This window comes from Emiliania huxleyi (genome assembly GCF_000372725.1).
Source record: "Emiliania huxleyi CCMP1516 chromosome Unknown EMIHUscaffold_21, whole genome shotgun sequence".
NCBI lineage: Eukaryota > Haptophyta > Isochrysidales > Noelaerhabdaceae > Emiliania > Emiliania huxleyi.
The window spans coordinates 368650-394692 of NW_005200507.1; the positions used below are offsets into that span (position 1 = coordinate 368650).

Below are 26043 nucleotides of genomic sequence, written 5' to 3' on the forward strand. Positions count from 1 at the left end.
GGCTTTCTACTTTGTTTACCTTGCGACAGCCTGTCGGCGCTGCTGACCGTGCCCTGCTGCACAACTGACCACCTGCATAGCTCGCGGCCTTAGTATCCAGCATTCAGTGACGACCTGATCGTACGGCCAGTAGGAAGGTGTCCTTCCAGCGCGTGCACGTGTCCTTCCAGCGCGTGCACGCTTCTGACGCAATGCGCGTCACAAACTGCCTCGGATTGGCTGCAGTGCTGGCACTCTCGAGGCTATGCCTACACAGCCTCGCGCGCATGGGCAGTCAAGAGGGACCATGCACCTTCTCACGACAGCGCCGGTGCTCTCTCTTGGACCGGCAAACGTGGTGGTCTCGTGTCACCAATGTGGGACCAGTGCGGCATCGCGCCATCGACAGCTCTGAACTGCGCCTCACCACTGACCGGGAAGGCCGCCAAGTGGGTCAGCACCGGTCGCACATTGTGGCAGCAGTCAGTAGCGCATGTCTGATAGCTAGAGCAGCAGCGTCAGGGTCGCAGGGTCGGATCGTGTCAAGCCTCTCGCCCGGCCGGCCGCGTGCAGACGTCGGCCTGTCTGCTGTGAGTCTGGAGTGATCTGTCGGCGGTCAGTACGACCGATCAGGTTGGAGTTTTCTGATGATTGGAGGGTCTATCTGTATGTACTTCTTGCGATCTTTCCAAATCTGCCCTCTAATCAACCGTAATCATTCGGGAGGTTGGTGCTAGCTGAGACTAGCGGAGCCGGGGCCCCGGCGCCCCGCCTTTCCGCACTGCGGCGCGGCGCACGGTGCCTCCGGGGGCCCCCGCCTCCCCCATGACGATCGGCTGGCGACCCGTTAGGGTCGCCAGTTGAGCTAGGGAGTGCGGCGATGGCCGCCCAAATGCAAACGCAGGAGATAAAATGCTTTGAGGCGACGTTCCGTGGGTAGGATCAAGTCGCCGCTTGCTTTAATTACACTCCTTGCCGCACGCGCAAAGTCTACGCGCGTCCTCGGGGCCAAGGCACAGCCCAGCTGTCTGAGGGAGAGAGTCTCCCTCGCTGCGCGTTTCCAGAGCGGTGGACTCCCTATTCCACTGGCGATCTCTCTCGACTAGCGACCTTCCTCCGGCTTCTCACTGGCAGTCTCTCCTATCACGGGCACACTGACAGGGGTGGCCGAGGCACACGCCGAGGGTGGCAGGGTATTGACCCCGGACACAGTTATTGTTATGGTGTTATGGCTCTCTGGCATAGCAGCCCATAACATGTTATGGGCTGCTATGAGAGAGCCGTCCCGGGTCCACGCACCACGGTGATATGGCCCGAGAGGCCACGCGCCGAACTGCTCGCCGCTGGAATTTTCGCTTCGCGCGCTGCCGCGCGCGCGCGAGGTTCGGCATCGATCGCCAAATGTTTTCTCTTTTGCCCTGAGCCAGCGAGTTGTATGTGTGCTCCGTCGACACAGACAGCACATAGTTGAAGCCGGGAATTCTCTTGAAGTCGGAGACGCGCAGGTCAAATGACGAGGGCTTCTGGCTCTTGAACATCTTCATCCGGTAGGCCATGGTCGGCTGAATGGCTGGTAGTAGCTACGCGGCGCGGGGCGGGCGCTCCAAAAGAAGAATTTTATTGTACAAACACCGGGATACGCGCGGGCGGGGCCCCTCCTTTGAAAAAATCCGTGGGACAGAAGGGTCAAATTCGGTTTTGGCCGAGGCATAACAGCTGTTATGAGGTTGTTATGAGGCTTGCTGGCTGTCATAACAACCACTGGGAGGTGTTATGAGTGCTATTGAGGTTAAGTTAAGATTAAGTTATGGGGTGTTATGAGGTGTCATGCTCATGGTAGGGTGGGCATAATATGAGGTGTTATGGGGTGTTATGAGCAGCCAGCCATAACAGCCATAACACCTGTTATGGCCGCTCCCATAACCTTGTCTGGAATCAAGCAGGCGCGGTGCCCACTCTGTGGGCTTCGCTAGAGGTGCGGCCTATGCATATCCTCGTCCTTGAGGGGGAAGGGGAAGGGGCTGTGTGTCTGTGTATGTATGTGGGTGGGTGCTTTTAGCTTACTGGGAGACTCTCTCTCTGGGTGTATGTGTGTGTGTGCATGTGACGATCTGTCTGAGGGACGAGGCCACGACGAGGGCGGTCGGAGCGTCAGTCGATTGTCGGCCTTGCTTGAGCTGCTGACGCATTCCGTGTCGGCTGGAGGGTGTCCCTCTGTCCGCCCGGAGCGCTGCAGCCCGATGGATGTTTCGGCCGAAGGCGCGACGGCGCACGGGGCCGAGACCGCCGTCTCGCCTCGCGCTACTGCAGCGTTTCTGCTTCGCTGCGCGCGCGCGCCCGACCGCTTCTTCTACCCGTGCAACGCCAAGGCGCGCGAGCCGCGGGACTGCTCGTACCGGCTGCTGAGAGCCGGCGGAGCAGGGCCGGTGACCGTATTTGTGGCGGAGTGCGCCTACGGCGAGGGCGGCACTGGGTGGCGCGTCTGGCCGTGCGCACTGCTCCTCTCCTGCTGGCTCGCCGCAAATCACGCGGCGCTCCCTCTCGCCGGCTCTCGCGCCATCGAGCTCGGCTGCGGGCTCGGGCTGCCGGCGCTGACGGCAGCCAGCCTCGGCGCCGGCGACGTGCGCATCACCGACTGCCTTCCCAAGCTGCTGCGCACCGTCCGCCGCAGCGCCGCCCGCGCCGCGCGGCCGCACCTCGTCGCGGCGGCGCTGCTCGACTGGGACCACGTGGCGGCGCCCGACGAGGCCGAGGTGTACTCAACGGAGCAAGGCGTCAAGGCGGCGCAGCGGAAGGAGGCCGGGCCGGGCGGCGGCGGCGGCGAGGATGCGTGCGGCGTCGCGCCTCTCCCCGCCGGCGACCGCTTCGACCTCCTCCTCGCCTCGGACGTGGTCTACTCCCTCTCGCACGCGAGGCGAGTCCGCCCAGCAGCTGCCCGACGCGCTGCAGCGGGCGGCCGCTCAGTCAGGAAACCCGTTTGGCCGTGAACCGATAGGCAGTTGCCCGCCGTGCTGGAGCGGGCGGCCGCGCCGAGTCGCGCGCTCGCCTGCCTGATGGTGCCTGTCCGCTCGGAGGCGCACACGCGCCGCTTCCTGGACGAGCTTGCGGCGGTAGGCTTCCGCGTCAGGCTCGCGCGCGTCTCTGCCCGCTGGGTGGAGGCGGTGGTGGCGGTCCAGCTGGAGCGGGAGGGGGAGGGGGAGGGGGAGGGCGGCTGGTCGGAGTGCGCCGCCGCCAGCGGGAGGCCCTTTTACCACCACCGCGCCAGTGGCCGCTCGGTGTGGCACCGTCCCGCGGAGATGGACTACGCAGCCCTGCTGGCGCGCGCGCAGCCAGACACGCGCGCCGACGAGGTATACCGGGCGGATACGCGCCTCACAGAGGGCGAGATCCTCTTCGTCGAGGCAGCAAGGGGAGAGCCACCGCTTGTCCCTGCCGACACCGGTTAATTAGAGCAATTCCGTATTATTGCACTAGGACTAAAGCCGTCGTAGCGCCTCTCGGCGTAGCGGCGCTCTTAGTACTTAGAGTCTTTTCCCGGGCGCGGCGCCGCGGCGTGTGTGCGGTGTGTCGCCCCCCGGGGGACGCCGGAGCCCTTCTCCCGGTCCCGGCTGCGGCTCCCGGTCCCGCCCGCGGACGCGGACCCCGCACTGCGGCGCACACGCGCGCGACCGCGGTCGACCTCGACACACGCTCTGTCGTTTTACGTTTAAAGCTTTATTTTCCGTGTCACACGCTTGTCGCTTCCGACTCGGCATCGTCGACAAATGTCTTCCCACAGCACACACTCGGTATCTTGCAAGTTCCTTGAAGCCACAGCAGCGGGCTGCAACTGGCAACTCGCCGCATCGCCATCGGTACACAGAGCTCAGAGGAGAGAGGAGAGTCGAGAGAGAGATTCGCCACGGCCCACGCCCCACGCGCCCCAGGTCTAGAGCAACCTCGAAGGCGCACGCCGTTTGCCTGCCGTTCCCAGACCGCCCTAGATGTGCAGCGCCCTCACGATCTCGCCCTCCAGGGCGACGATGTCCTTGTCGTTGCCGACGGTCATGTGCCGGTTTACTCTCGCGCTCATCTCGGTCGTAGCCCCGTCGAGGGAAGCGGCGCCCTCGCCCTCGCTCAGCGCCTCCCACGCGCTCCGCGCGTCGCGCACACTCCACCGCACCTGCAGCCGCCCGCGGTACGAGATGATCTCGCGCTCGTACAGCCCGTGCTCGTCGCGGTGCGTCGTCGCGTCGAACTTGCTCGAGCCCCACAGCGCGAGCTCCTCGCCGTCGTCAGGCCCGTACTTGGCCTCGTCCGCCTCGGACATGCGCAGCCTGAGGACGACCGGCTTGGGCTCGTTCGTCCCCTTTGCCCAGTGGCCCGAGTTGACGCACGTGAACAGGACAAACTCCGCCGTCGTCCACACGATCATCGTGCCGTCTGCCGCGACGTCGACCGACGTGACCGCTCCAACCTTGTGCGAGTCGATGACACAGGAGGCGTTCTCGGACTGCATGATGTAGTCGTACAGCGCGACAGCCCCGTCCGTGCGGCCCAGCACCAGGTAGCCGCCCTTGGTCTGCGCGTGGGCGCTGAAGGTGTACGACTTGTACTTGCGGCTCGAGTCTGCGCTAATCACATACTGCTCGACATTCTCGCCGGCGCGCGCGTCGTGGCTCATGGCGAAGACAGTCTGCCCGCCGTCGCCCAGCCCGAACATCTGGTACTCGTTCGTCTGCCTGTACTGCTCGAACTTTTGCTGCGGCGTGATGGAGTCCACCTTGAGGTTCCAGTTTGCGCGCTGCCGCCGCAGCGACAGCTCTGACTTGGTGGCGCCGGTCTCGGTGTCCATCAAGAGCACCGAGGTGGGCTTGTCCATAGATGTGAGCAGCATGTCGTTGCACTGGTTCCACGTCTGCACCATCCCGACCGCCTGCTCCTCGCCATCGAAATCAAAAACCTTGTGCGAGCCGATTGGCGTGCCGCCGTCGTCGCCTTTGAAGAAGCTGATGGTCTTCTTCGAGCCCTGGGAGAGCGCAGCCATGCTCTCCAGACCGGCGCCGCCGCGCGGGCCCGCGTCGAGGATCTGAGGCGACTGCATCGCACGCCCGCGGAGTGGAGTGGAGGACTGGACCGGACACGCCCGTCTCGCTCAAGCAGACGGAGGCAAAAAATTTTTTTCACCCCGCCACTTTTTCGGCAGGAGCCCACCTCTCCTTCCCTCCGTGCGCCCAACGATATGGGCAAATCCGCGCCAAAGCGCGCTTCCGACGCTGACCAAGACGTACGGCCCGCACGCAGAGGCAAAGGATGGCTCTGGGCCGGAGCCCCCTCCCTCGGGGGCTGGCGGGGGCACCGACGGGGCCCCAGCCGCGCCTCCCGCTCCTGTGGACTCGGCCGAGGAGCTACGAGTGCTTCGCAAGCGGCTCGAGCGGCTCGAGGCTCAAGCCGCACAGCCCGTCGCACAGCCCGACGGGGAGGACCCCCCACCGGGAGGCGGCGGTGGCGGCGGCGACGGCGGCGGAGCGGGCGGCAAGGCGGCCAAGGACCGCGAGCGGGTGCGCCCCGACCCTCCCACCCCCCCAGACTCCGACGCCGACTCGTCGGAGGACGACGTGGGCGGCGGTGGTCACCGCGGCCCCCCCCGCCTCGGCGGCGGCGTCGGTCGCGACGATGCTGTCGGCGAGCTGTTCGGCGGCCACAAGCTTGCCTGCGACTACGACAGCGACAAACCCTTCGAGCGGAAGCGCGGACTGCAGCTGCGGACCTCGCACTACGCACCAGCGGCGGCGGGCGACACCGTGCACGCAGAGCTGCACCGCAAGCTCGCGGCCGCGAACCAAGCAACGAGAGGTGTGCACCCTCCTTCCCTCCCTCTCGTACATGTACGACCTGCACACGCACCTCGAGCGGCTCGAGGTCGCGATTGGCGACGAGCGAGATGATCCCGGAGATGCCCGCAGGGCGCTGCGGCTCGTGCACGAGCAGGTGTGAGCGGCGCGCCTGCAAGCCGGGTCCATACTCGCCTTCGGCCAGGAGCGCCTCGACGAGCTCGAGTCCGTCGGGAAGGGCGCCCTTGAGGCGGCCGAGTTCGACCCGCTCTACGGCAATGAGCGGTCGCAGAGCGGCGCCCGCTCCCTGCTCGGACAGCGGCTCCACGAGTCCCGCGTGTCCCGCCGCCACACCCGCCTCGGCAGCGCGGTCGCCTCCGCCGACATTGCCCGGCTCAAGCCCAAGCCCCCCGGCGCGTCCAAGCGGCTCGGCCGCCTGGGCGGCGGCGGCGGCGGTGACGGTGGCGGAGGTGGGCGCGACAGTAGCGGCAGCAGCCGGTGGGGCGGCGGCGACAGCGGCGGCAACGGCGGCGGCGGCGGCAACGGCGGCGGCGGCGACCGCCGCAGCGGCGACGTCGCTGCGGGGCGGGAGCGGCCAGCGCGGCGGTGGCCAGCGCGATGGCGACGCCCGTGGCCAGCGCGATGGCGGGGTTTCCGGACGCGGCGGCGGCCGCCGGGGCGGCGGCCGCGGCGGAGGTGGCAGCGCTCGCGGCGGCGAGCGCGGCTAGGAGGCCCGCGGCGCCTCTGGCTGGCAGCCAGGGCGTGGACGCGACCTCCTCTTCGCCAGGCCCCCGAGAGCTGACCGGCTCGGGGGTTCCACCAGGTCTCAAGACACACCGCGATCGGGTCCGCTCGAGGCTCTCCGCCTGGCGGGACATCGGCGCGAGCCGGCAGACGCTGCGCTGGCTCGGCGAGGGCGTGCGCGTGCCGTGGAACGAGAGGGGACCACCTCTCCCGTTCCACCACGGTGTGGGCAGCTTCTCGCCGGACGAGCGAGCGTGGCTGACGCAGGAACGCGATCGCTGTCTCGGCACAGGCGCGTGGCGCCGGGCGACTCGCTGCGACTACGTCTCGCGAGCCTTCGTGGTGTGGCACAAGGGCAAGCTGCGCCTCGTGATCGACTTGCGGTGGGTGAACGAGCACGTGGAGAAGCGCAGCTGCAAGTTCGAGTCGCTGGCGACGCTACGGCGGCTCGCGAGGCGGCACGACTTCATGTTCTCGCTCGACCTGACCGACGCCTACCACCACATCGGCGTGCACGAGTCGGACGTCGACTACTTCACCTTCGCGGTCGAGACGGAGGCCGGCGTGGAGTACTTCTCCACCCCCGCGCTCAACTTCGGCTGGACTCTCCCTCCGTGGGTCTTCACCCAGGTGCTGCGCGATGTGGTGCGCTATCTGCGCAACCCGGATGCGGCGGCCAGGCCGCGCTACGGGCAGCGGCGGCGCCACTCGGGCGTGCACCGCGGCGTGCGGACGCTCCCGTGGCTCGACGACTTCGCTTTCTTCGTACGGGGCGTGCGGGCGGACCACCCGGAGTACGGCGCGATGCTGGAGGCGGCTCGCACCGAGAGCATGCGTGTGCGAGCCCTCTTTGGCCGGCTCGGCTTGGCCGTCTCCCCGACCAAGGGGCAGCACGATCCGTCGCAGCGGCTGGACGACACCACCTTGGGCATGCCGTCGACTCGACGCGCGGCCTCTTCCTCCTCACGCCGAGGCGCGAGACGCGGCTGGCGGCGGAGGCACGCTCGCTGATCTGCCTCGCCACCAGGGAGCGACGGCTCGTGCCACCGCGGCGGCTGGCTGCCTTCGCGGGCTTGGCGCAGTCGAGCTACTTGGCGGTCCCGCTCGGCCGCTTCATGCTCCGGGCGCTGCACGACGACCTGGCGACGCGCCGAGGCTGGCGCTCGCGGGACGGCGTGCGATTGGGTCGGCAGTCTCTGGCCGATCTAGGCTGGTGGGCGGAGCTGCGCGGCTCGAAGCACGTCGGCCGAGCCATCTGGCGGCCGGCGGAGACTCGGCTGCTCCACACCGACGCCTCCGACCTCGGCTGGGGGGCGGCCGTCGACCTCGCGCAGCGCCACGCGCCGGCCCACGGCTTCTGGTCGCCGGACGAGCTCCCCTTCCACATCACGTGGAAGGAGCTCGTTGCGGTGCGGAAGGGGGTCGAGTTCTTCCTCCCGCAGCTGGCCGGGCGCCGTGTGCTGCTGCGCGAGGACAACATGGCGGTGGTCTGGATCTTGACGTCGATGGTCTCGCGGTCGCCGCAGCTGATGCACGAGCTGCGGAAGCTGTGGTACGTCCTGGACGCCCACGACATCGACTTGCGCGCCCTCTACATCCGCAGCGCGGCGAACGTGATCGCCGACCGGGCCTCTCTCGCCTCGCAGTCTCGGGCGACTACGCGCTGACTCGGATCCGCTTCGAGGCGCTGCAGGCGGCCTGGGGCGAGTGCACGGTCGACGCCTTCACTTCGCCGGCGACGGCACTGCTGCCGCGCTACTGGGCGGCGGGAACGATCGCGGGCGCGGAGGCGGTCGACGCCTTCTCGCAGGAGTGGCGAGGCGAGCAGGTGTGGGCCCACCCGCCGCCCGCCTTGCTGCTGCAGCTGGTGCAGCTGCTCGAGGAGACGGGCGCCTCGGCGCACGTCTGCGCGCCGCACTGGCCAAGCGCGGCGTGGTACCCACTGCTCCTCGAGCTCAGCTCGGAGCACGTGGTGCTGCCACCGGGCTCTCTCGAGCGCGTGGCAGCGGACGCCCCGCCGCGGCTGGCGTCGTGGCCGGTGGCAGTCTTCCGCGTCAGCGGCGCTACTCGATGAGCCTCCGCTCGGCGCGGAACTCGCCCTTCGCCAGGCTGGCATCGGAAGTCGGCGCATGGCGGGGCGGCGGCACCGCCATGCGCCTCGCGGCGTCGGCGCGGGAGGACTCCACCACCGAGGGCTACGCGCGACAATGGCGCGAGTTTGAGGGGTGGTGCGACGAGGAGGGCCTCGACCCGCTGCCCGCCACCCCGCAGATGATCTTCGCCTATGTCGGCGCGCTGGCCGTTGGCTTCGGCGCGCTCTGTACGATTTCACCTTGGGGAGGGGGAGGTGAGGGGTGTGATCGTGTGAACGGGGATGTATGACTGAGAACAGGAAACCATCAAACGACAAACCGCCCACATCCTCGACACTCACCGCCGTGCGCGTAGCGCGTAGGCTACTCGAGTACTCGAGTACTTGGCCGTAGGTCGAGAGCGCGAGCGGCCGCGTTGGCTAGGCCTAGGGCCGTAGCTCTCTCTCACGCCGCGCGTAGGTACAAGGTGTAGGCTGAGCGCGGAGGCTCTTTTAGGGGCCTAGAGACACACCTCCCTCTCCCTTTCCAGTAAGCTAGAAAGACACCTACGGTACCGGTGGGACGACTTAGCTCTGCCAACACAGCCGCGCTAATATGCGTTGGCCAGCGCCGGGTGGCTGCCAGAGAATCGCTCGGCGAGCGCATCCATAGTGCGCGTGTGCGACCGCCTCGCGATCGGCACAACGATGCAGGACGAGCACGGAGGGACGTTTGTTATCTCGACTGTGTCGGTGCACACGCAGCCGCCCTCGGCCGCCTGAAACCCGTACACGTGGCTCACAGCGGTGCCCTGCGAGTTCGAGGAGAATGAGACCGTGAGATCGGCTGCCGAGGACATCATCATCGCAGCCACAGTGATCTGCGGGCAACACCGCCCAAATGGCGCCTCTGTCACATAGACTCGCCGCCGAACGACCCCACTCTCGGAGCCGAGGAGCTCTGATCGCACGCTTTTCGCCGTGCCAAGCTCCACGAGCGACTCTGGAGATGACAAGAACTCAAATGCGACGGCAGGAGTCACTTTGAGGGCTCTGCGCAGCACATACGCAGCAACTGGACTGTCAGTGGCCCGCGTCTGCATCGTTTCCGCAGTCATACGCTGGCGATTGCCTCGCGAGCGTTTCCGCAATACGAAAATTCTTTTTCGTCTTCGTTTCATCTGGGCAACGCGCGAGCCTGTCTCAGCACCACGCTGAACCCCGCCGCGTGCGGGTGTCCATGGCAGCGCCGCTGCGCCTCGAGATTTCCGGCCTAACACTCTCCGAAGACTCCATCGAGGCGGGGAGAGAGGTCTGGGTCGAGGCCGAAATGCTTGGTCTGGCCACCAAGGCGCAGCTGAGCACAATGCGGCAGCCGTCCGATGCTTCCGTAGTCTTTGATTTTGCGTTCGAGGTGTCGGCTGATGCTGCGTCAGCTGCTTTGCGAGGAGCCATTGAGAGCGCAGACGAGGAAGACGCCGACGTCACCTTCACTCTCCTCTCGCCCGGTGCCAGGAAGAAGCCGAGGGAGCTCGCCAGCGGCTTCATCAACCTCAAGGGAATTCTAGAGGAGGGACGCGACTTTTTGTCCGATGTGCCACTCACAGATGGGAGCAGGGCCATCGGAACGCTCACCGGGGTCCGCTTGGTCGCAGTTGAGGCGCTCAAGGTCGCAGCTGAGGCGCTCAAGCTCTCGCTGCCAGATGCCAACGCCGCTCCTGCGGCTGGGGAGTTTATTCGCGGGGGAGAGATTGAGGAGGCCATAGCCGAGGAGGTGCACGAGGATGAGGACGCCTCTGGACACCGTGCTGGTGGGGATGAGGGGCAAGGCAGTGAGGAGGAAGCAGGCGGTGCAGGTGGGGATGAGGCTGGCGGTGCCGGCGGAGAGGAGGCTACAAAGGGCAGCGAGCCTGTCGAGACAAAGAGGGCCGTGAGAGCCGGTGACAGTGGCATGCGGAGCGGTGAGGCTTGTCGAGCTTGAGCCGCAGCCCGGTGGCGACTCGGCTTCACGATGGCTCGAGCTCCGATCCGGTGAGCGGGTCGTGGCCCAGCTACGTCTTGAGGCTCGCGGGATGCTCTTGCTAAGCCGCATGAGGCACGCAAACCGAGATCGGATGCACGAAAGCGGGGCAGGTGGCGGCGTCCTCCTCAGCCAAGAGGGTGTGCAGGCACGTCGTCGACGGCGTGGCACAGGAGGGTCGGAGCAAGCGTCCTCAGTCCACGACATTGTCGACGAGATGTCGGACTTCATTATTGAGCAGGGGATTCAGAGCGTGGCTGCGCATGGCGTACTGTGCGTCTCTGCTCTCTTTTCGAACCCGGGGGCGAACCAGCTCTCCTCGTTGATTCTCCGCGCATCAGAACTTTCATCCCTCACCGCCCTCGACCTCTCCTTCTGCCTCGCGTTGCGCGGCTACGCCCTACGTGATGCGCTGATTAAGCTCCCATCTCTCACGTCGCTCGATGCGTCGGCCTGCGAACTCGGCGACGTTGGAACCTCGAACGTATCGGAGGCTGTCCTGCAGCCGAATCTCAAGCTGTTGACGCTCCGCCTTAGAGGTAACCGCATTACTGCGAAAGGAGCTCGCGCTCTCGCGCGCGGGCTGGCTCGCACCACGTCGCTGCTCACGCTCGACGTGAGCGACAACGAGCTGGGTGACGCGGGACTCGCGTTTCTCGCCACCGGGCACGGCGATGGGCTTGCCGTGCCGTCAATACCGGCGGAGCAGGCGGCGAAAGACATTCCTGCAGGCCTCGCAAGCAACTCTTCCCTCACCGCGCTCCTATCCAGCAACAACCGATTCGGCAGTGAGGCGCTCCAACAGCTCGCAAAGGGTCTGCTGTCGCAAAACCACATCTCGACTCTCGACCTCGGCGTGAATCCATTTGGAAGCTCGGCGCAAGGCACATCCGGCGAAGCAAAGGAGCGCAGTCCGGTCAGCATCCTCGCCTTCGGAGACGCCTTGGGGCGGACACCCCTCCGCTCGCTGCGGATGCAGTACGTCCATGCGGGGGCGAACCTCGGCAGCTGTGTCGGACGCGCCCTTGGCGGATCCGCCCCCGGTGCACTCCGCCAGCTCAATTTGCAGGGGTCGCCTCTGTCTATTGCAGGAATGCGCGCGCTCGTGACTGGCCTCTCTACGGCCAGTGTCGAGCTCTTGAACCTTGAAGGCTCGCTCCGCGACGCAACGGCGGCCCTCAAAGAGCTGTGCAGCTGGCTTGCCCAGGCGGGCGGCTCTCTGCGACGTCTCAATCTTGCCCACAACAAGATCGCCGCAGCGGACGCCCGAGCAATCGCCGAGGCCCTCGCAACGAACACGAGTCTGCAAGACCTGGATCTGGGCGCAAATCCGATCGAACCTGACGGAGTGCAGAGCTTCTGCGCCGCAGCCACAGCGAATGCGTCTCTGCGCAAACTCGGCCTATCGTACGTCCACGTCGGTGCCGCTGGAGCTGTTGCTCTCGGAGAGCTGCTCGACTCTCCGGCTTGCGCGCTGGTGGCCCTCGATTTAGACGGATGCCGCCTGACTTCGAAGGGGGTGACGACGATCGCGGCGGCGATCGCCGGCGCGGAGGAGGGCCAGCGCCGAGGGGGTCGAATTGCCAAGCTGGAGTCCCTGAACACGGCGTCGGCCGGCGCCGAGGCGCCGGCGGCCGTCATCAGGTGCATGACATATTTGTCGCGGCATGCCGCATCAATCTCTCCGTGCTCGGCCAGCTCGTTCGCGAGCCAGTCCGAGGCGACGGTCGTCGCCACGGTGCCCTGGGGGACCGTGGCGCACACCACGCTAGGGCCGCGCCGATATCCGTCGTCCCTCTCTGGGGGCAGCGAATAGGTGACCCGAGTCTTGGACCCCGCCTGGCTGCGCGCCCGCGCAGCTGCACAGACCGTAGCCCGTCCATCACGTACTCGATTTTCGCGCGTAGCTGCGCGCGCGGGCGCTCCGCGCGCTCGGCCTCGCTCGCGGCCGCGCGCTCGCCAGCCTCCTTCGCCCGGCGCTCCTTCTGCCGGTTCTTCTTGGCCTTGCGAGACGCGGCCTTTGCCGCAAGCTGCTCATCTGTGAGCTCCTTATTCTTCGGCGCGGTGCGCTCGATGTACGAGCGCTCCGCCGCCTTCACCGACTCGCGGTCGCCCGCGGCCTTCTCGTGCTTCAGGTCGACCTCGATGGTCGCGTAGCCAGGCCTTATCACCCTGACACCAGACGCACCGAACAACCTTGCGACACCCACCGCGTCCTCCAGTTGCGCGCGATCGGAGCTATTCCAGCGTCCGCTGCGCATCCCCAGCGGCACGACGGTGGCCGGCGCTTGCGCGCCAGCCCCGTCCGCCGCCGGTTCCGCGGCCGCGGTCCCTGTCATAGCTACGCGCGCCATGGATCGGCGGTTTTCTGGATGTGGGCTGTAAATAAATAAATAAAAACGGCCACCTCTCTACTGTGAGATGGGTAAAAAGGAACAGGTCCCCGCCCTTGCGATTTTTGTGCAGGGTTCTTTGTGGGTGTGGTCGGCGACTAGCCGGGGTCGTCCTCCCGATGGGGGACGAGCACTAGCCGTCTTCCACATGGTCCCTCGGGTCCCTGCTGCTCCTAATCTCTTCGTACATCCTCCTGCTGATCTCCGCAAAGTCCTGCTCCCTCCCTCGTCTCGCCCTGCGCGTCTGCTCCGCCTCACCGTCTTCTGCCCTGCGTCGTCTGGCGACGGGTCCTCCATAGTCGGTCGAGGTCGCCGCCCTCCTCGTGCCTCTTCCCATCCCACGGCACCAGGAGACCGCACTCGACGCGTGCTCGGGGCTCGCTACAGCGGCCATCTCGGACCAACGTTCCCTCGGCGGCCGATGCCGTCTGCTCCGGCTCCCCAGTCCCCGGCTCTGCCCTGCTCTCGTCTGCGCTAGTTTCTGCTTAGTCATCACTGGCGTCTCTCCTCTTCCTTCTCCCCTTCTTGTATGCTTTGCACATCGCGTCGATTCCTTTTCGCGTGAGCACCAGCCTGAAGCCCGCCCAGCAGCTGAACCGCTCCCGAAGTCGAAGGAGCATCATCAGTCTCACCCACTTCATTGAGCTGGATCCACCTCTGCACCGCTCCCGTCGCCGCCTCGGCCACGATTTGCAAGTTCCTCGTGACCCCGGCGCCAAGGTCCCTCCGGCTCTTCTCCGAGAGATCATCTACCAGCGCCGGCAACACCCCCCCGACGGCTGGGGCTAGTGCATCGTACCCGTCCTCATCCAGCACCCTATAGCGTGAGCCCTTCAGCGCAGCGACATGCGCTATCCTCAGCGTCTTCAGCGTATCCTTGGAGTCGGGTGCCGCCTGGGCTACTTTGCTGATCGCCGTCCCCGTCTGCGCTCGCGCTACTCTGAGGAACCATCTGGCCTGCTCCCTATTCCCCAGGCAGGCACCGCTAAGCAAGTGCGCCATCGTCGCTCTAGGCGGGTTCTCGTCTTCCTCGGTCCATTGCTGCGGCGGCTTTCCGCACGATCGGACACAGCGGGTCTCGCTTTAGTGCCGCCCTCATGTGGGCTGTAAAGAACTTATGCACAGACAAAACAGTCAACACCACGATTACACAGTGAGGGCTGTTTGCTTAAACATATTACGTTACACATATTATTTTGCTTTATGCTTTTATTATCATCTCTTTATGTTCTTTCAAATGTGGGTTAGTGTGGCCAAAAAATAAAACGAAAATTCACGCCGACGTACATATGGTTAACCCCTAAACGGCTACCGAAACGGGGTGCCCGGAAGGGCGATATCACGGCGGCCTAACTGTGCCTCCGTGCGCTCGCCACATACCCCCTGCTGCCCGAGGGTCGTGTTAGTACTTTATTGGGCACATACAGAGGCGGTGGGAAGCCACCACGTTCCCTTCAAATTTTCCGCCACAGAGCTCCGGAGCGCGCTCTGCACGAGCTCCTGGGACGCGGTTTCGTCTTTCGATCCCAGACGGTCGTCGCACGTCGGCGCCCCTGAGGTCCGCTGTCATAGGTGTAGCACGCTACTAGACACACTGCCTCCAAGTTGAGCGGTGGAAAATTGTGACGAAGCCACGCACCGAAGCGCCGGCGTCCCTCTGGCAATCTGCCACCGACAGCAACACGCCTTTGATCACCGGCTGCTTGCGCTCCGCATACTCTCCAGAAGCTGTTGGTTGTGTGGCTGGTGCTACTTCTATCAGCCTTCCTCATGCACAATGTTGCCGTTGAGCTACGAGGCTGCACCCCGTCGTCATTTGAGTTTGCTGCCAGCCACACACAGCGCGTTCCTGCTGCACGAATGGTTGGACAGGTGTGAACAACACCTCGTGGGGGCGGCACCGCAGGCGTCCATTGAGGGGTCCAGGTGATAGCCCTGGGCGGGCAATCCATACGCCTAGTTGGGCTTCAGATCGCCCGATCGCGTCCCGGTGAACTGACGTCGGATTTGTGACGCCGCCGCACCGCGCCGCGGCCGGGGGCCCTCTGGAGGCTGAGGATGGCCGTGGCGGACCTAGACGAGCTCTGGGAGGTAAAGTGTTAGTGTATATATTGTAGAGGCTGACCACGTGCACAATATCTCTCACTCTAGCTAAGCCAGGGGAGGCTATTCTGGGCGTCCACACGGCTTGCACCGGTGACCCTCGCGACAAAGCGAGCGCGTCCGGCAGAGCGACTGAAGAATCGAGGACAGAGTCACAAATTCCCGCTTGTTGTGCATGTTTTGAGGTCGGACAGTGCTGCTGTCTTCTCCACGCAGCAGCCGACGCCACCAGGCCTCGGCAGCTGAGCAGCAGGAGCCTCCTCGCTGCTGGCAGAGTTGCGCCTCTGTTTGCCGCCGCTAAGAGATCGCTGTTGCGGGAATCCAGGGAATCTAAAGGAATCTAGAATCTGTGGGTCCGAGATTCGATCTGGGACCTGAGCCGCTCGGGACCAGCTGCACATGACCCGGGGCCACTGCCATGTCGCAGAGACGACTGCTGGATCGGCCGTCGCTGCGACCAGCCGTCCTGCAAAGGAATAAAACGCTCCGCATGAGTCCAACGTAGTTTCTTTTTGGTCCTCTACGTTGTAAAATTCCTTTTGGAGACCTTTCGTCATGCACATGCTTCATGCTTTCTATCCATCTATCATGACGTCATGCACATGCTTCATGCTTTCTATCTACCTAATCATGACGCAGCTGCAATGGCGCGGCCCCCAAGTGCGGTCACGCGCCGGCGGGCCGCTTTCGCTTGCGGCCCTTGGCCTCGGCGGCCCGCCGCGATGCGACGCGCTCCGCGGCGTAGGCGGCCGCGAGCTCCGGCTCCCACATCTCCGTGATCTGGTTGTAGCCGTGCTCCCAGATGCCCAGCACCTCCGACGGCCGTAGCTGGCGCAGGTGGTCCACGTCGTCGGGGTTAAGGCCAATCACGAAGAGGCGAGCACCAAGGCGAACTCGCGAGACGAGCACGTGCAAGTCGACCAGCTTGAGCTTCGGGTAGACGCCGGCGCCGCGCTTGCCGAGGCTCACGATGAAGTAATCGAGCGTCTTGCCTTGCACCTGCACGGAGGGTTGGCTTGGTTGGTTGCTAATGTGGGCGGCGCGACGGCTTGGGCTTCCACCTTGTAGTCTGCCAGGGCGAACGCCAGATCGATCTGGTGCTTGTTGATGCGCAGCTCCTTGGGCACGCCCACCCGCGCCGCCCACGAGCTCGTCGGCGCGTACGTTGCCGACGCCTTGCCAACCAGCACTGGCACGACGAGCTCCTCATCGAAGAGGGACGCGCCACGCGCCAGCAGCGTCTGTCGCGCCTCGTCGGACACGTCGGGGATCGCGTTGACGGAGAGCGGCGGCTCGATCTGCACCTCCCAGATGCCGTACTGGTCGTTCCACACCGTGTTGGCGAGGCAGTTGTCGAGTGTGGTGTCTCCAGCGAGCGTGAGCGAGTGCAACTCGGCGTCGCAGCCGTTGACGAGACCGCGCCCCGTCTCGATGTTGGAGGTGATGCTCGCGGGCGCGCCCTCTACAAAGTGGAAGCATAGGCCGGCGCGCTCCTCGAGGTAGGCCCGCTCGGTCTCCGTCTCGGTGAGGTAGCTGGCGGCGACGCCCACGAGCGGCTGCTTCCACCAGAAGAGCGGCCGGCGATGGTGACGCGCAAAGAGGCGAGCCTGGAGCAGGTTGAAGGCGTGGCGCTCGCGCTGCGACAGCACGCCAATCTTGGCGAAGCGCAGCGCCGTCCGCGCTCGCTCGGCCACAGCCTCGAGCTCAGCCGGAGATGGCGCCGGCTGGACGACAGCTTGTCGAGCAGCGCCTTGGCGTCGGCGTTGTCGGCGTTGTCGGCGTCAGCTTTGGCGAGGGTGTCTTTCGCCTTCTGCACCCGCTCCCAAAAGCCGGGCGACTGGAGCAGCTGCGTGTACTCCGCGAACTTGGCGTGCGGCACGCGTCGCGACACCGCCCTGAGGACCGCGTGCCGCTGGTGCTGCTTGGCGAGCACGGCGATGCACGCCGGTGTGCACGCCGCCGCGGCGGTGAACTGGAGCAGCCAGTGGCGAGTGTCGGCGGCGGAGAGCGTGCCGTTGGCCTGCAGCGGCCACGAGCGGATGTGCCTCGTTCCGTCGTCCCGCGTGCTCTCCTCGTAGCGCAGGAGCGGGCAGATGGCGCGGAAGATGCGCATCAAGTTGAGCCCGTTGCCGTTGAACTCGGAGAGCGGCTCGTCCGAACGCGCGGCACGCCGCACGTGGACATCGCCGGCGCTCTCGTTGCTCGCGGCTGCGTCAGCTTGCGACGCCGCCGAGGCTGCGTCAGCTGCATCCGCATCAGCTGCGCCGTCTGCAGCTGCATCAGCTGCACCCTCGGCGGCGTCGGCGGATGGGTCGAGATGATCGGAGCCGCCACGCGACGTCAGCCCTGCGGTGAAGGCGTTGAGACGGGAGAGTGCCGAGTCAGGCAGCGTGTCGGAGGATGACAGCAGCACGACGCGAGAGAAGGCGTCCGCTTCCTCCGGGTTGGCCACCTGCGCCACGTCATCGGCACTTGCCTGGGCGGTGGCCTCGACGGCTTGCGCAAGCCCGGTTGTTGTGTGGCGCGCATCGGCGACCAGTCCCGCACCAATGCCACCGAGCTCGCTCCGCACCGCGTCGAAGGAAGGCGCGTCCGTCACCTTGGGGATGCCATCGACACAGTTGCCCATCGCCCTGTCGATGGCAGCGTACAGCGCCAAGTAATTGTGGCACCGATGCGGGCAAACCTGGATGTCGTTGCGCTTGAGCAGCCACTGGGCGAGCTTGTCGTGCTTATCGTCCGCGCCCACGAACAGCACGCGGTAGTCTGCGCCCCGCAGCCACGCCGCGCGCTCGCGGAGCGTGGCCGCCGCTTCCTTTGGCCCGTCGTGCGGGAAGTAGATTGTATCTCCCTTGATCGAGGCGTCGCGCAAGATCTCGAGCGATCCGAGCTTGATCGACACCTGAAGCGATGCACACCATGACACTCGACTCACTACGACGCGTCGTGAAAGATCTCAATAGCATCTCAAAATCTCGGCGGCAGAGGGTGGCGGCGGCGAGGGCGGTGGTGGCGAAGGAGGCGGCGGCGACGGCGGCGGAGGCGAGGGCGGAGGCGAGGGCGGCGGCGGAAGCGGCGGAGGCGAGGGATGCGGCGGCGACAGTGGCGGAGGCGAGGGCGGCGGCGGTGAGGGTGGCGGCGGCGGGGGCGGCAGAGGCGAGGGAGGCGGCGGCGAAGGAGGCGGCGGCAACGGCGGCAGAGGCGAGGGCGGCGGCGGCGGCGGAGGCGAGGGCGGCGGCGGGCTCGGCGGAGGCGAGCTGGGTGGCGACGCGGCGTGAAAGCCCTCAATAGCGTCGCGAAATCTCGGCAGTATCTCAGCGGCATCTCGGCGCGCCTTGGTCACGATGTGATAGAGACGCACGTCGGAGAGGAGCATCTGCTCCGCCTCCGAGAGCTGCATGTCCGAGTCGCAGAACTCGGGGATGCGCGAGAGCACGCCAAAGTCGACGCCCGCCGCGAGGGAGTGGCTCGGCGCCTTGGGCTTCTTGACGCCAACGCCAACCTGGGCGTTGCACTTGTCGCAGAAGAGCATCGACGGGTTGGACGCGTCCTCCGCGACGTCGACAAACTCTGGGTGCAGGTAGTAGAGCGTGCCGTCGGGGGCCTCGTAGCAGCTCATGATGGGTCGGATGTCGACGGATCGAGTATCGTAGCCATCTGCAAGGTGGCACGAGCGCACTAAAGGTGAGTGACGCGCGAGAGAGGCAAAGTGAAGGGCAGTGGAGGAAGTCGTGCAGCACGTCGCCTGCGCCATTGCGAGGGAAGACCATGTCGACCGACCCGAGCCGCGCGCGTCGAGCGCAGGCGTCCTTGTCGAGGCGAAAGACGGACGGCAGCTCTTTGAGTCGCACGACGTGGTAGTCACGATCCGGGTCGCGGATGCCGCACGAGGCACACGACTCAAGCGGAAGCCCGTGGCACATCCGTTTGCCCGCCCACTCGCACAGGATCTCGCTCTTCCGCTCGACCGACACTTCCACGCACTGCTCGAGCAGCTTGTCGAGCACCCTCGGCGAGTGGTCCATGTCCATGAACACGTTGGTCGACTCGTGGAACAGCTCTTCCAGCTTGCAAGCGGCCTGCGCAGCCCATCATCAAGCGGGGCTCGAGGCGGACGCGGCGTGGGAATGCGGGCGCGGCGAGTTAGCAAATGCGGCTCGAGGCGGGAGCGCAGGGTGGAGGGCACACCGTCTCCGCTTCGTCCTTTTTTGCAGTGGGACATACATCGCAGTAGCAGCGAGGTGGGCAGTTGCACTTGTTGTTTTTGTCCACGCGCAGCAGCGTCACCTTCTTCCTGCGCGCAGCCTGGCGATGGGCGTACGTGACACTGCGGCGGCGCTGGAGATCGGCGCGCTTCGCCTCTGCTATGCGGTCCCGAACCTGAACCCGACCGGGCGCGTGCCGGTCCTGCTTTCTGCTCCATATCCGGTCCCACAGAGCGTTCGTCTCGTTGTGGAGGTAAGCCCAGTGGCCCAGCGACGGCACGTACTGCCACGTGTGGTTGGCTGGCTTCCTTCCACGCGGCTTGGGATGCTGAGGGCACCAGCCGGTGGAAGTGCACTCGCACGGAGACTGCGCCAGAAAGTCGACGGCGGAAGGTCCGGCAAAGGGGCCGGCGAAGGCGGCTGCACGTGGCACGGTGGCGGTGGCGGTGGCGGTGGCGGTGGCGGTGGCGGTGGCGGTGGCGGTGGCGGTGGCGGTGGTGGCGGTGGCGACGGCGACGGCGACGGCGCGGGCTGCGGAGGGCGATGAGCCGAGGGTCGCGGCGCCAGCTGGCGGGGCTGGGGCCTGTCCGGAGGTGGGTGGTGCGGCGGGCACGCTGGGCGGCTCGCGCATGTGCTTGGCGTAGGCGACTGCGGCATCCACCGCGGTTTCGAACACGCCCAAGCTCACCTTCTGGCCTTGGCGAGTGACGCGCGCCATGAACTTCCCGCCTGACACGCCGCACACGCCCATGTACCCAGTGGCTGACCTCGCGGAGTGGATCAGCTGCACGCCACCAGCTTGCGAAACAACGGCGGCGGAGGAGGGAGTGGGTGCGGCGGGGCTGGCGACGGGCGGCGAAGCGGTGGGGAAAGCAACGGCCAAGACCGGGCAAGCGGCAGCGGAAGAGGCGGATGCAGCGGCGGCGTGGTCGGCGGGTGCGTCTGGCCTGGCGACGGGCGGCGAAGCGGCGGGGGTGCAACTGGAGCCCGGCGGGTCGTGAACGTCAGCATGCGAAATGATACCATCACAATCGCTGCGTCGTAGCCGGGGAGAACGCCGAGGTGCAGCCGGCTCGACGAATGCAACGGCGGCGTGGTGGGCGGGAGCGGCGGTGGAGCAGGGGGCGACGGCGAGGTTGCATCCGGAGCCCGGCGGGTCGATCTGCATCGGCTGCACGTCGGCCACGTCGGCTTCTGCCAGCTCTGGCTGCTGGGCGGCGGTCGGCGTGGAGAATGGCAGGACAGTTTGGGGCGCATTTGAGAAAAACGCGCCGTCGGTTTGGTCGGGGTGGTTCCTCACCCCTGGTGTTTCTTCATTCCGTCGGGGAGGCTCTGTGCAGGGCGAAGCGAGGGCCGTGGGGAAGGGGCCAGTGGGGCGATGGGCACAGAGGGGGCAGTGACACGATGTGTGGGCAGGTGTCTAGGTCTGGCTGTGTGAACAGCCAGCAGCGAGAGTAGGATGTGCTCAGTACCTGTGCACGAAAGACAGAGGCGGGTCGGAAGGTCGAGACTGCTGACCGCTCCTCCATTGCTCCCCCGCCGGTGGACGCCGCGTGCGATGCTATCGTCGGTATGCGGGTGGCGTGCTAAAGTGCTAGCGGGGTGGACGCGACAACCTGGCGTTGCCATCGCGGAGGGCTCGGGCTCGAGTGAGCGCCGCCGGCGACGCGTCGTTGTGGCCGTGGCCGCGCGAGCCACTTGCATCGACGGGCTGCTTCGGGAGAGCGCCAATGAGGCGCTTGCCCGTCGGCAATCCATCCGTATTGATGAGCCTGCGGGCATTTGTGGTGGAGGCAGACCGCTCTCCTCGGCCAAGAGTAGACGTGCGCGAGAATTAATCTTGGGAGTGAGTTACACTACAGAAATAAATTTCTACGTTGAACGATAAAATAGACGGAGTTCCTGTCAGTACTGACAGGAACGCCGTTTAGGGGTTAAAAGAGACATGACAAGTGCACAATCCTCTCTCACACCACCAATATCAGAGCACCGCCTTCGCCTGCAGCCTTGCCGCCTCTCACACCACCAATATCAGAGCACCGCCTTCGCCTGCAGCCTTGCCGCCTCTGGCAGCGCCACGTTCGCCTCGGCGATTGCGCTCTCGGACGCAACGACCGCGACCGACCCGCGGGCGGCCACCTCGTCGATCCGGTCGGCGAACGCGACAAAATCCGCGGCGGTCGTGGCGAGCACCTCGTCGCGCCAAATCTGCCGCTCCTCCTCCGTCACGCCGAGCAAGTGGCGCACCATCGAGGTGACGCCTCGCGCGTCGACCGACTGCGGCGCGTCGAGCTCGCCCACCTACGCTCAGGCGGCGGCACGGTGACAGCGCTCGAGAGGTGGCCTCGGTCTCTTGCAGTGCAAGAGGCGTCGTCGTCACCGCTCCGATGATGGCCTTGGACAGCTCGCTTGGCCCGAGAGGGTTGCTGCGCAGATAGGCGCCGGTGCCGTCGTAGGCCTCGAGCGTGGCTGCGAGGTTCGGGTCGCGGTAGGAGCTGAAGGTCGCCCGCCCGTCGAGGCGGCTGAAGGCCAGGTTGCAGCCGTACGCGCCTCCCTGGACGCGCACCGTGTTCCACAGGTAGGCCTAACGAGGGGGCGGGCAGGGGGGGGGGGGGTGGTCGTGGAGGGGCGATGTGGTCGGAGGCCTGCCGAGTCGCAAGCCGCACCGTGCGCAGATAGCGCGACACCACCGAAGTTGAGCCGCAGATCCTCTCTCCCGGCTGGAAGATGGGGAGCGCCTTGGCGACGTAGCTCACCTGCGTCGGCACCTGCAGCCCCTCGTGCGACGGCACGAGCACGCCCCCCGCCGACCACGCCCAGCCGCCGTCGCTCGGCGCCGCCGCCGAGGGGAGCCGCCCGAGCAGGCGCGGCACGTGCGCGGCCGTCGTCGCGAGGGACTGCTCGTCGGCGGACAAGTTGACGACCGCGCCGTCGGCCGAGAGGAGCGCAGACCGCATCCGCTCGAGCCGCGCGAGGAGGGCCGGCCAGTCGCTCTGCGCCTGCTCGAGCGCGCCTCGGAGGGTGTGGAGCTGCGAGACGCCGCCCAGCATCTCGTCGACCGAGCCGCAGAGCGAGAAGCGCGCCGCGAGGGCCGCGGAGGCGTACGAGTTGCCCGACGAGACGACCGCCGCCTCGGCGCGGGCGAGGGACTGCTTGAGCATCGCGACGGCGCGCTCTGCGTTGTCGAGCTGCGTACTCGCCAGCATGTCCGCCGCCAGGTCGAACAGCTGCGGCGCCTTGTCGGCCACAGCCCTGCCGCTCAGCATCAGCATCGCCACCGCCTCGTCGGGTGACCCGGCGGCGCCGCCCGGCCTCGGCTTGGCGGACGTCATCGTCGAGACGCCGAGCGAGCCCGTCTGAGCGCTGACCGTGCGCGAGAAGGCAGTCTCGTCGAGGGTGTCGGTGCCGAGCTCGGACATCATCCTGCAGAGGAGCGGCACGTATGGCACGTCGTCGATGGGCAGGCGAGCGAGGTCGAAGCCGACGTTGAGGTACACGAGCCCGTCGGTGGGCAGCTCGTGGGTGAGGAGGGTGGCGCGCCCGCCCCCCGCCACCGCCACCTCGTCCACCTCGATCGGGATGGACTTTGTGGACGCCGTCAAATCGGACGTCGACAGGGTGGGCAGCTTGGCGAGGTCGGCGGGGTCGTCCCGCGCGGCCTGCGCCGCCCGCAGCGCGCGCGTCTCCTCCTCGAGCGCCTTGAGCTCGCCGGCGCTGAGCCGCTCGCGCACGGCGCTCAGCTCCTGCTCCTCGGCCGCCTGCAGCCTGCCTCCGAGATCCGGCTCGGGGACGAGGGAGAGCGTGCAGCGGTGGCGGTTCTCGAGCACCGACTCGCGCAGGAGCTCGACGAAGACCGCGCCGCCCCTCCGCGCGACGTCCTCCTTGAGCGAGGCGAGCGCCTCCTCGAAGCGGAGGGGCTCGATCGGGTCGCGCCTGAGGGGCGCGGGGACGGGTCATGGACGCGACACCGAGGCGCGCCCTCAAGGAGAGGGGAGAGGACCACCCATACACCCACTCGGAGAGGGCGCCCATCATGAAGGAGAGGCCCTTCATCGGCGAGGCGGACGCCGCGCGCAGCCGGAACTCGATCGTGTTCATCGACGCCTCGACCGCCGACTGCTCGAAGCCGCTCTCGGCGATCGAGTCGAGCGTCTCGAGGATTAGAGCCGACACCCGCCCCTTCGCCTCGTCGCCGGGAGCCACGCCCTTGAGGCCGACGGAGAAGGCGGCCTGCTGCAGCGACGCGCCGTACCCGCCGCCGACGACGGCGGAGCCCAGCTTGGAGGCGAGCAGTGGCTGCTGCAGCGCCGCGCTCGGCTTGCCAAGGAGCAAGTCGTTGAGCACGCCCCAAGCCAGCTTCTTGGACGGCTCGAGCGGGCTGGGTGGGAAGAGCCACCCGAGGGTGACAAACTGCGTCGGCGCGGCAGCCGCGGCCGCGTCGACGGGGTACGGCTCGGACACCTCGTACGGCTCCGGCTCTGCGGGCTGCCACGGGATCTGCTCGTCGCCTCCGCCGCGCGAGGAGCCGAACTCGGCGAGCCACGACTCGAGCAGCGCGAGGCGCTCTGCGGTGGGCAGCTCGGCCTCGTCGCCGTACACGTAGATCTTTGCGTTGGAGGGGTGGTAGTACCGGCGGTGGAAGTCGGCGAACGCGTCGTACGTCAGCGTCGGGATGGAGCGCGGGTCGCCGCCCGAGTCGATCGCGTAGATCGGGTGGCCGCGGAAGAGCGCCTTTTTGAGGGCGCGGTAGTGGAGCTGGTCCGGGCTCGAGTAGACGCCCTTCATCTCGTTGAAGACCACGCCCTTGTACTTGAGCGGCCCCTCTGCGTCATCGACGTCGTAGTGCCACCCCTCCTGCTTGAGGATCCTCGGCCCCTCGACCGGGTCAAGCACGCGCGGGAAGAGGCACGCGTCGAGATACACGGAGACGAGGTTGAAAAAGTCCTGCTTGTTCTGGCTGGCGACCGGGTACATTGTCCGGTCCGGGCCGGTCATCGCGTTCAGAAAGGTCTTGAGCGAGCCCTTGAGGAGCTCGACGAAGGGCTCCTTCAGCGGGTAGCGCCGCGAGCCGCACAGCACCGAGTGCTCGAGGATGTGAGGCACGCCCGTGTCGTCCTTTGGGAGCGTCCGGAAGTTGCAAGAGAAGACCTTGTTCTCGTCCGGGGCGTCGATGGAGAGCACCTCCGCCGAGGTCGCCTTGTGGCGGTAGAGCGTCGCCGTCAGGCCTCGCTCGGGCACACGCTCGGTCCGCACTAGCTCAAAGCGGTCCAGGACGCCCGAGATGTCGAGCGCCTCGAAGCTGGCCGGCTGCGGTGCGCCCACCGTCCCGAGGGATCGGGCTGCGGGCGCGCCAGCGCTAAGCTGCGCCCAGCTGCGGCGAGCGCTGTGCATCGGCGCGAGCAACGGTGCGCTGCCTCGGGCGCTGAGCATCGCGGCAGAGACGCTGCGGAGCATCGCAAAGGTGACGCCGCGGAGCATAGGTGGTCTCTTGTATAGGGATGCCGTAGATAGACAGCGGCAGCAGACAGCCCCGGCGGCAGCTGAGACAGCCCGGCTACCCAGGTAGCGGGAATTTTCTCGGACGAAAATAAGAAACCATAGCTGCAAGCGATCCCACGATTGTGGGGACTACATATACATGATCCGGAAGTGAAGGGTGCTGCAGGGGTGGAGGGGCCCGTCCGCGGAGCTCGGCGCGGCCACTCCCCACTGACTGAGGCGAAAAAGACGACGTGCAAGTGGTTGGTACTCCAGCCAGGTTGTGGTCCAGGACAGATACAAGTCCGCCCACTAAATTATTTTCGGCCGGCCGCAGGTCGGGCTGGACGCGGCTGTTTCGGCCGGCGGTCGGGGTCGGACACCAGCTTTGTCCTCTGGGGGGAGGCGGGGGCCCCCTGAGGCACCGTGCGCCGCGCCGCAGTGCGGAAACGGGGCCCGGCGCTCATACTCGCTCATACCACCAACTTCCCGATTAAGCTAGGTTAATCAGAGGGCAGATTTGGAAAGATCTCGAGGAGTACATACAGATAGACCCTCCAATCATCAGAAAACTCCAACCTGATCGGTCGTACTGACCGCCGACAGATCACTCCAGACAGCAGACAGGCCGACGTCTGCAGTGCACGCGGCCGGCCGGGCGAGAGGCTTGACACGATCCGACCCTGCGACCCTGACGCTGCTGCTCTAGCTATCAGACATGCGCTGCTGGCTGCTGCCACAATGTGCGACCTGTGCTGGCCCACTTGGCGGCCTTCCCGGTCAGTGGTGAGGCGCAGTTCAGAGCTGTCGATCGGCGCGATGCCGCACTGGTCCCACATTGGTGACACGAGACCACCACGTTTGCCGGTCCAAGAGAGAGGCACCGGCGCTGTCGTGAGAAGGTGCATGGTCCCTCTTGACTGCCCATGCGCGCGAGGCTGTGTAGGCATAGCCTCGAGAGTGCCAGCAGCCAATCCGAGGCAGTTTGTGACGCTCATTGCGTCAGAAGCGTGCACGCGCTGGAAGGACACCTTCCTACTGGCCGCACGATCAGGTCGTCACTGAATGCTGGGTACTAAGGCCGCGAGCTATGCAGGTGGTCAGTTGTGCAGCAGGGCACGGTCAGCAGCGCCGACAGGCTGTCGCAAGGATAGCATGGTCGCAATCAGCTGTCGCTCAATCTCCAATCTCCAATCTCCAATCTCGATTCGGGGGCCCGGGGGAGGAGGGGGGCTCA

At 66.3% G+C, this 26043-nt stretch overlaps 6 protein-coding genes across 6 annotated transcripts; 3 read left to right on the top strand and 3 right to left on the bottom strand.

The window, feature by feature from the left end:
- Positions 1 to 2138: 2138 nt before the first annotated feature.
- EMIHUDRAFT_463098 (hypothetical protein) lies at positions 2139 to 3425 on the top strand (the record flags this gene model as incomplete). Its single annotated transcript, XM_005780772.1, has 2 exons — positions 2139 to 2897; positions 2979 to 3425. The coding sequence occupies exons 1-2, from the start codon at positions 2220 to 2222 to the stop codon at positions 3423 to 3425; spliced, it is 1125 nt and encodes a 374-aa protein (XP_005780829.1). The 5' UTR covers positions 2139 to 2219.
- Positions 3426 to 3677: 252 nt separating this feature from the next.
- Positions 3678 to 4822, bottom strand: EMIHUDRAFT_434759 (hypothetical protein). The gene has a single exon (XM_005780773.1). It carries the CDS (start codon positions 4811 to 4813, stop codon positions 3959 to 3961), a length of 855 nt encoding a protein of 284 aa, XP_005780830.1. The 5' UTR covers positions 4814 to 4822; the 3' UTR covers positions 3678 to 3958.
- A 3865-nt stretch (positions 4823 to 8687) lies between these two features.
- Positions 8688 to 9066, top strand: EMIHUDRAFT_204260 (hypothetical protein; the record flags this gene model as incomplete). The annotated part of the gene is made up of 2 exons (XM_005780774.1): positions 8688 to 8856; positions 9053 to 9066. 2 exons carry the CDS (start codon positions 8688 to 8690, stop codon positions 9064 to 9066), a joined length of 183 nt encoding a protein of 60 aa, XP_005780831.1.
- Positions 9067 to 9847: 781 nt separating this feature from the next.
- EMIHUDRAFT_204262 (hypothetical protein) lies at positions 9848 to 12135 on the top strand (the record flags this gene model as incomplete). Its single annotated transcript, XM_005780775.1, has 3 exons — positions 9848 to 10568; positions 10801 to 12044; positions 12121 to 12135. 3 exons carry the CDS (start codon positions 9848 to 9850, stop codon positions 12133 to 12135), a joined length of 1980 nt encoding a protein of 659 aa, XP_005780832.1.
- A 1370-nt stretch (positions 12136 to 13505) lies between these two features.
- On the bottom strand, positions 13506 to 14022 carry EMIHUDRAFT_204264 (hypothetical protein; the record flags this gene model as incomplete). The annotated part of the gene is made up of 2 exons (XM_005780776.1): positions 13506 to 13593; positions 13676 to 14022. 2 exons carry the CDS (start codon positions 14020 to 14022, stop codon positions 13506 to 13508), a joined length of 435 nt encoding a protein of 144 aa, XP_005780833.1.
- Positions 14023 to 21359: 7337 nt separating this feature from the next.
- On the bottom strand, positions 21360 to 24719 carry EMIHUDRAFT_64057 (peptidase M16; the record flags this gene model as incomplete). Its single annotated transcript, XM_005780777.1, has 4 exons — positions 21360 to 21629; positions 21709 to 21912; positions 21995 to 23261; positions 23332 to 24719. 4 exons carry the CDS (start codon positions 24717 to 24719, stop codon positions 21360 to 21362), a joined length of 3129 nt encoding a protein of 1042 aa, XP_005780834.1.
- Between the last annotated feature and the right edge of the window lie 1324 nt (positions 24720 to 26043).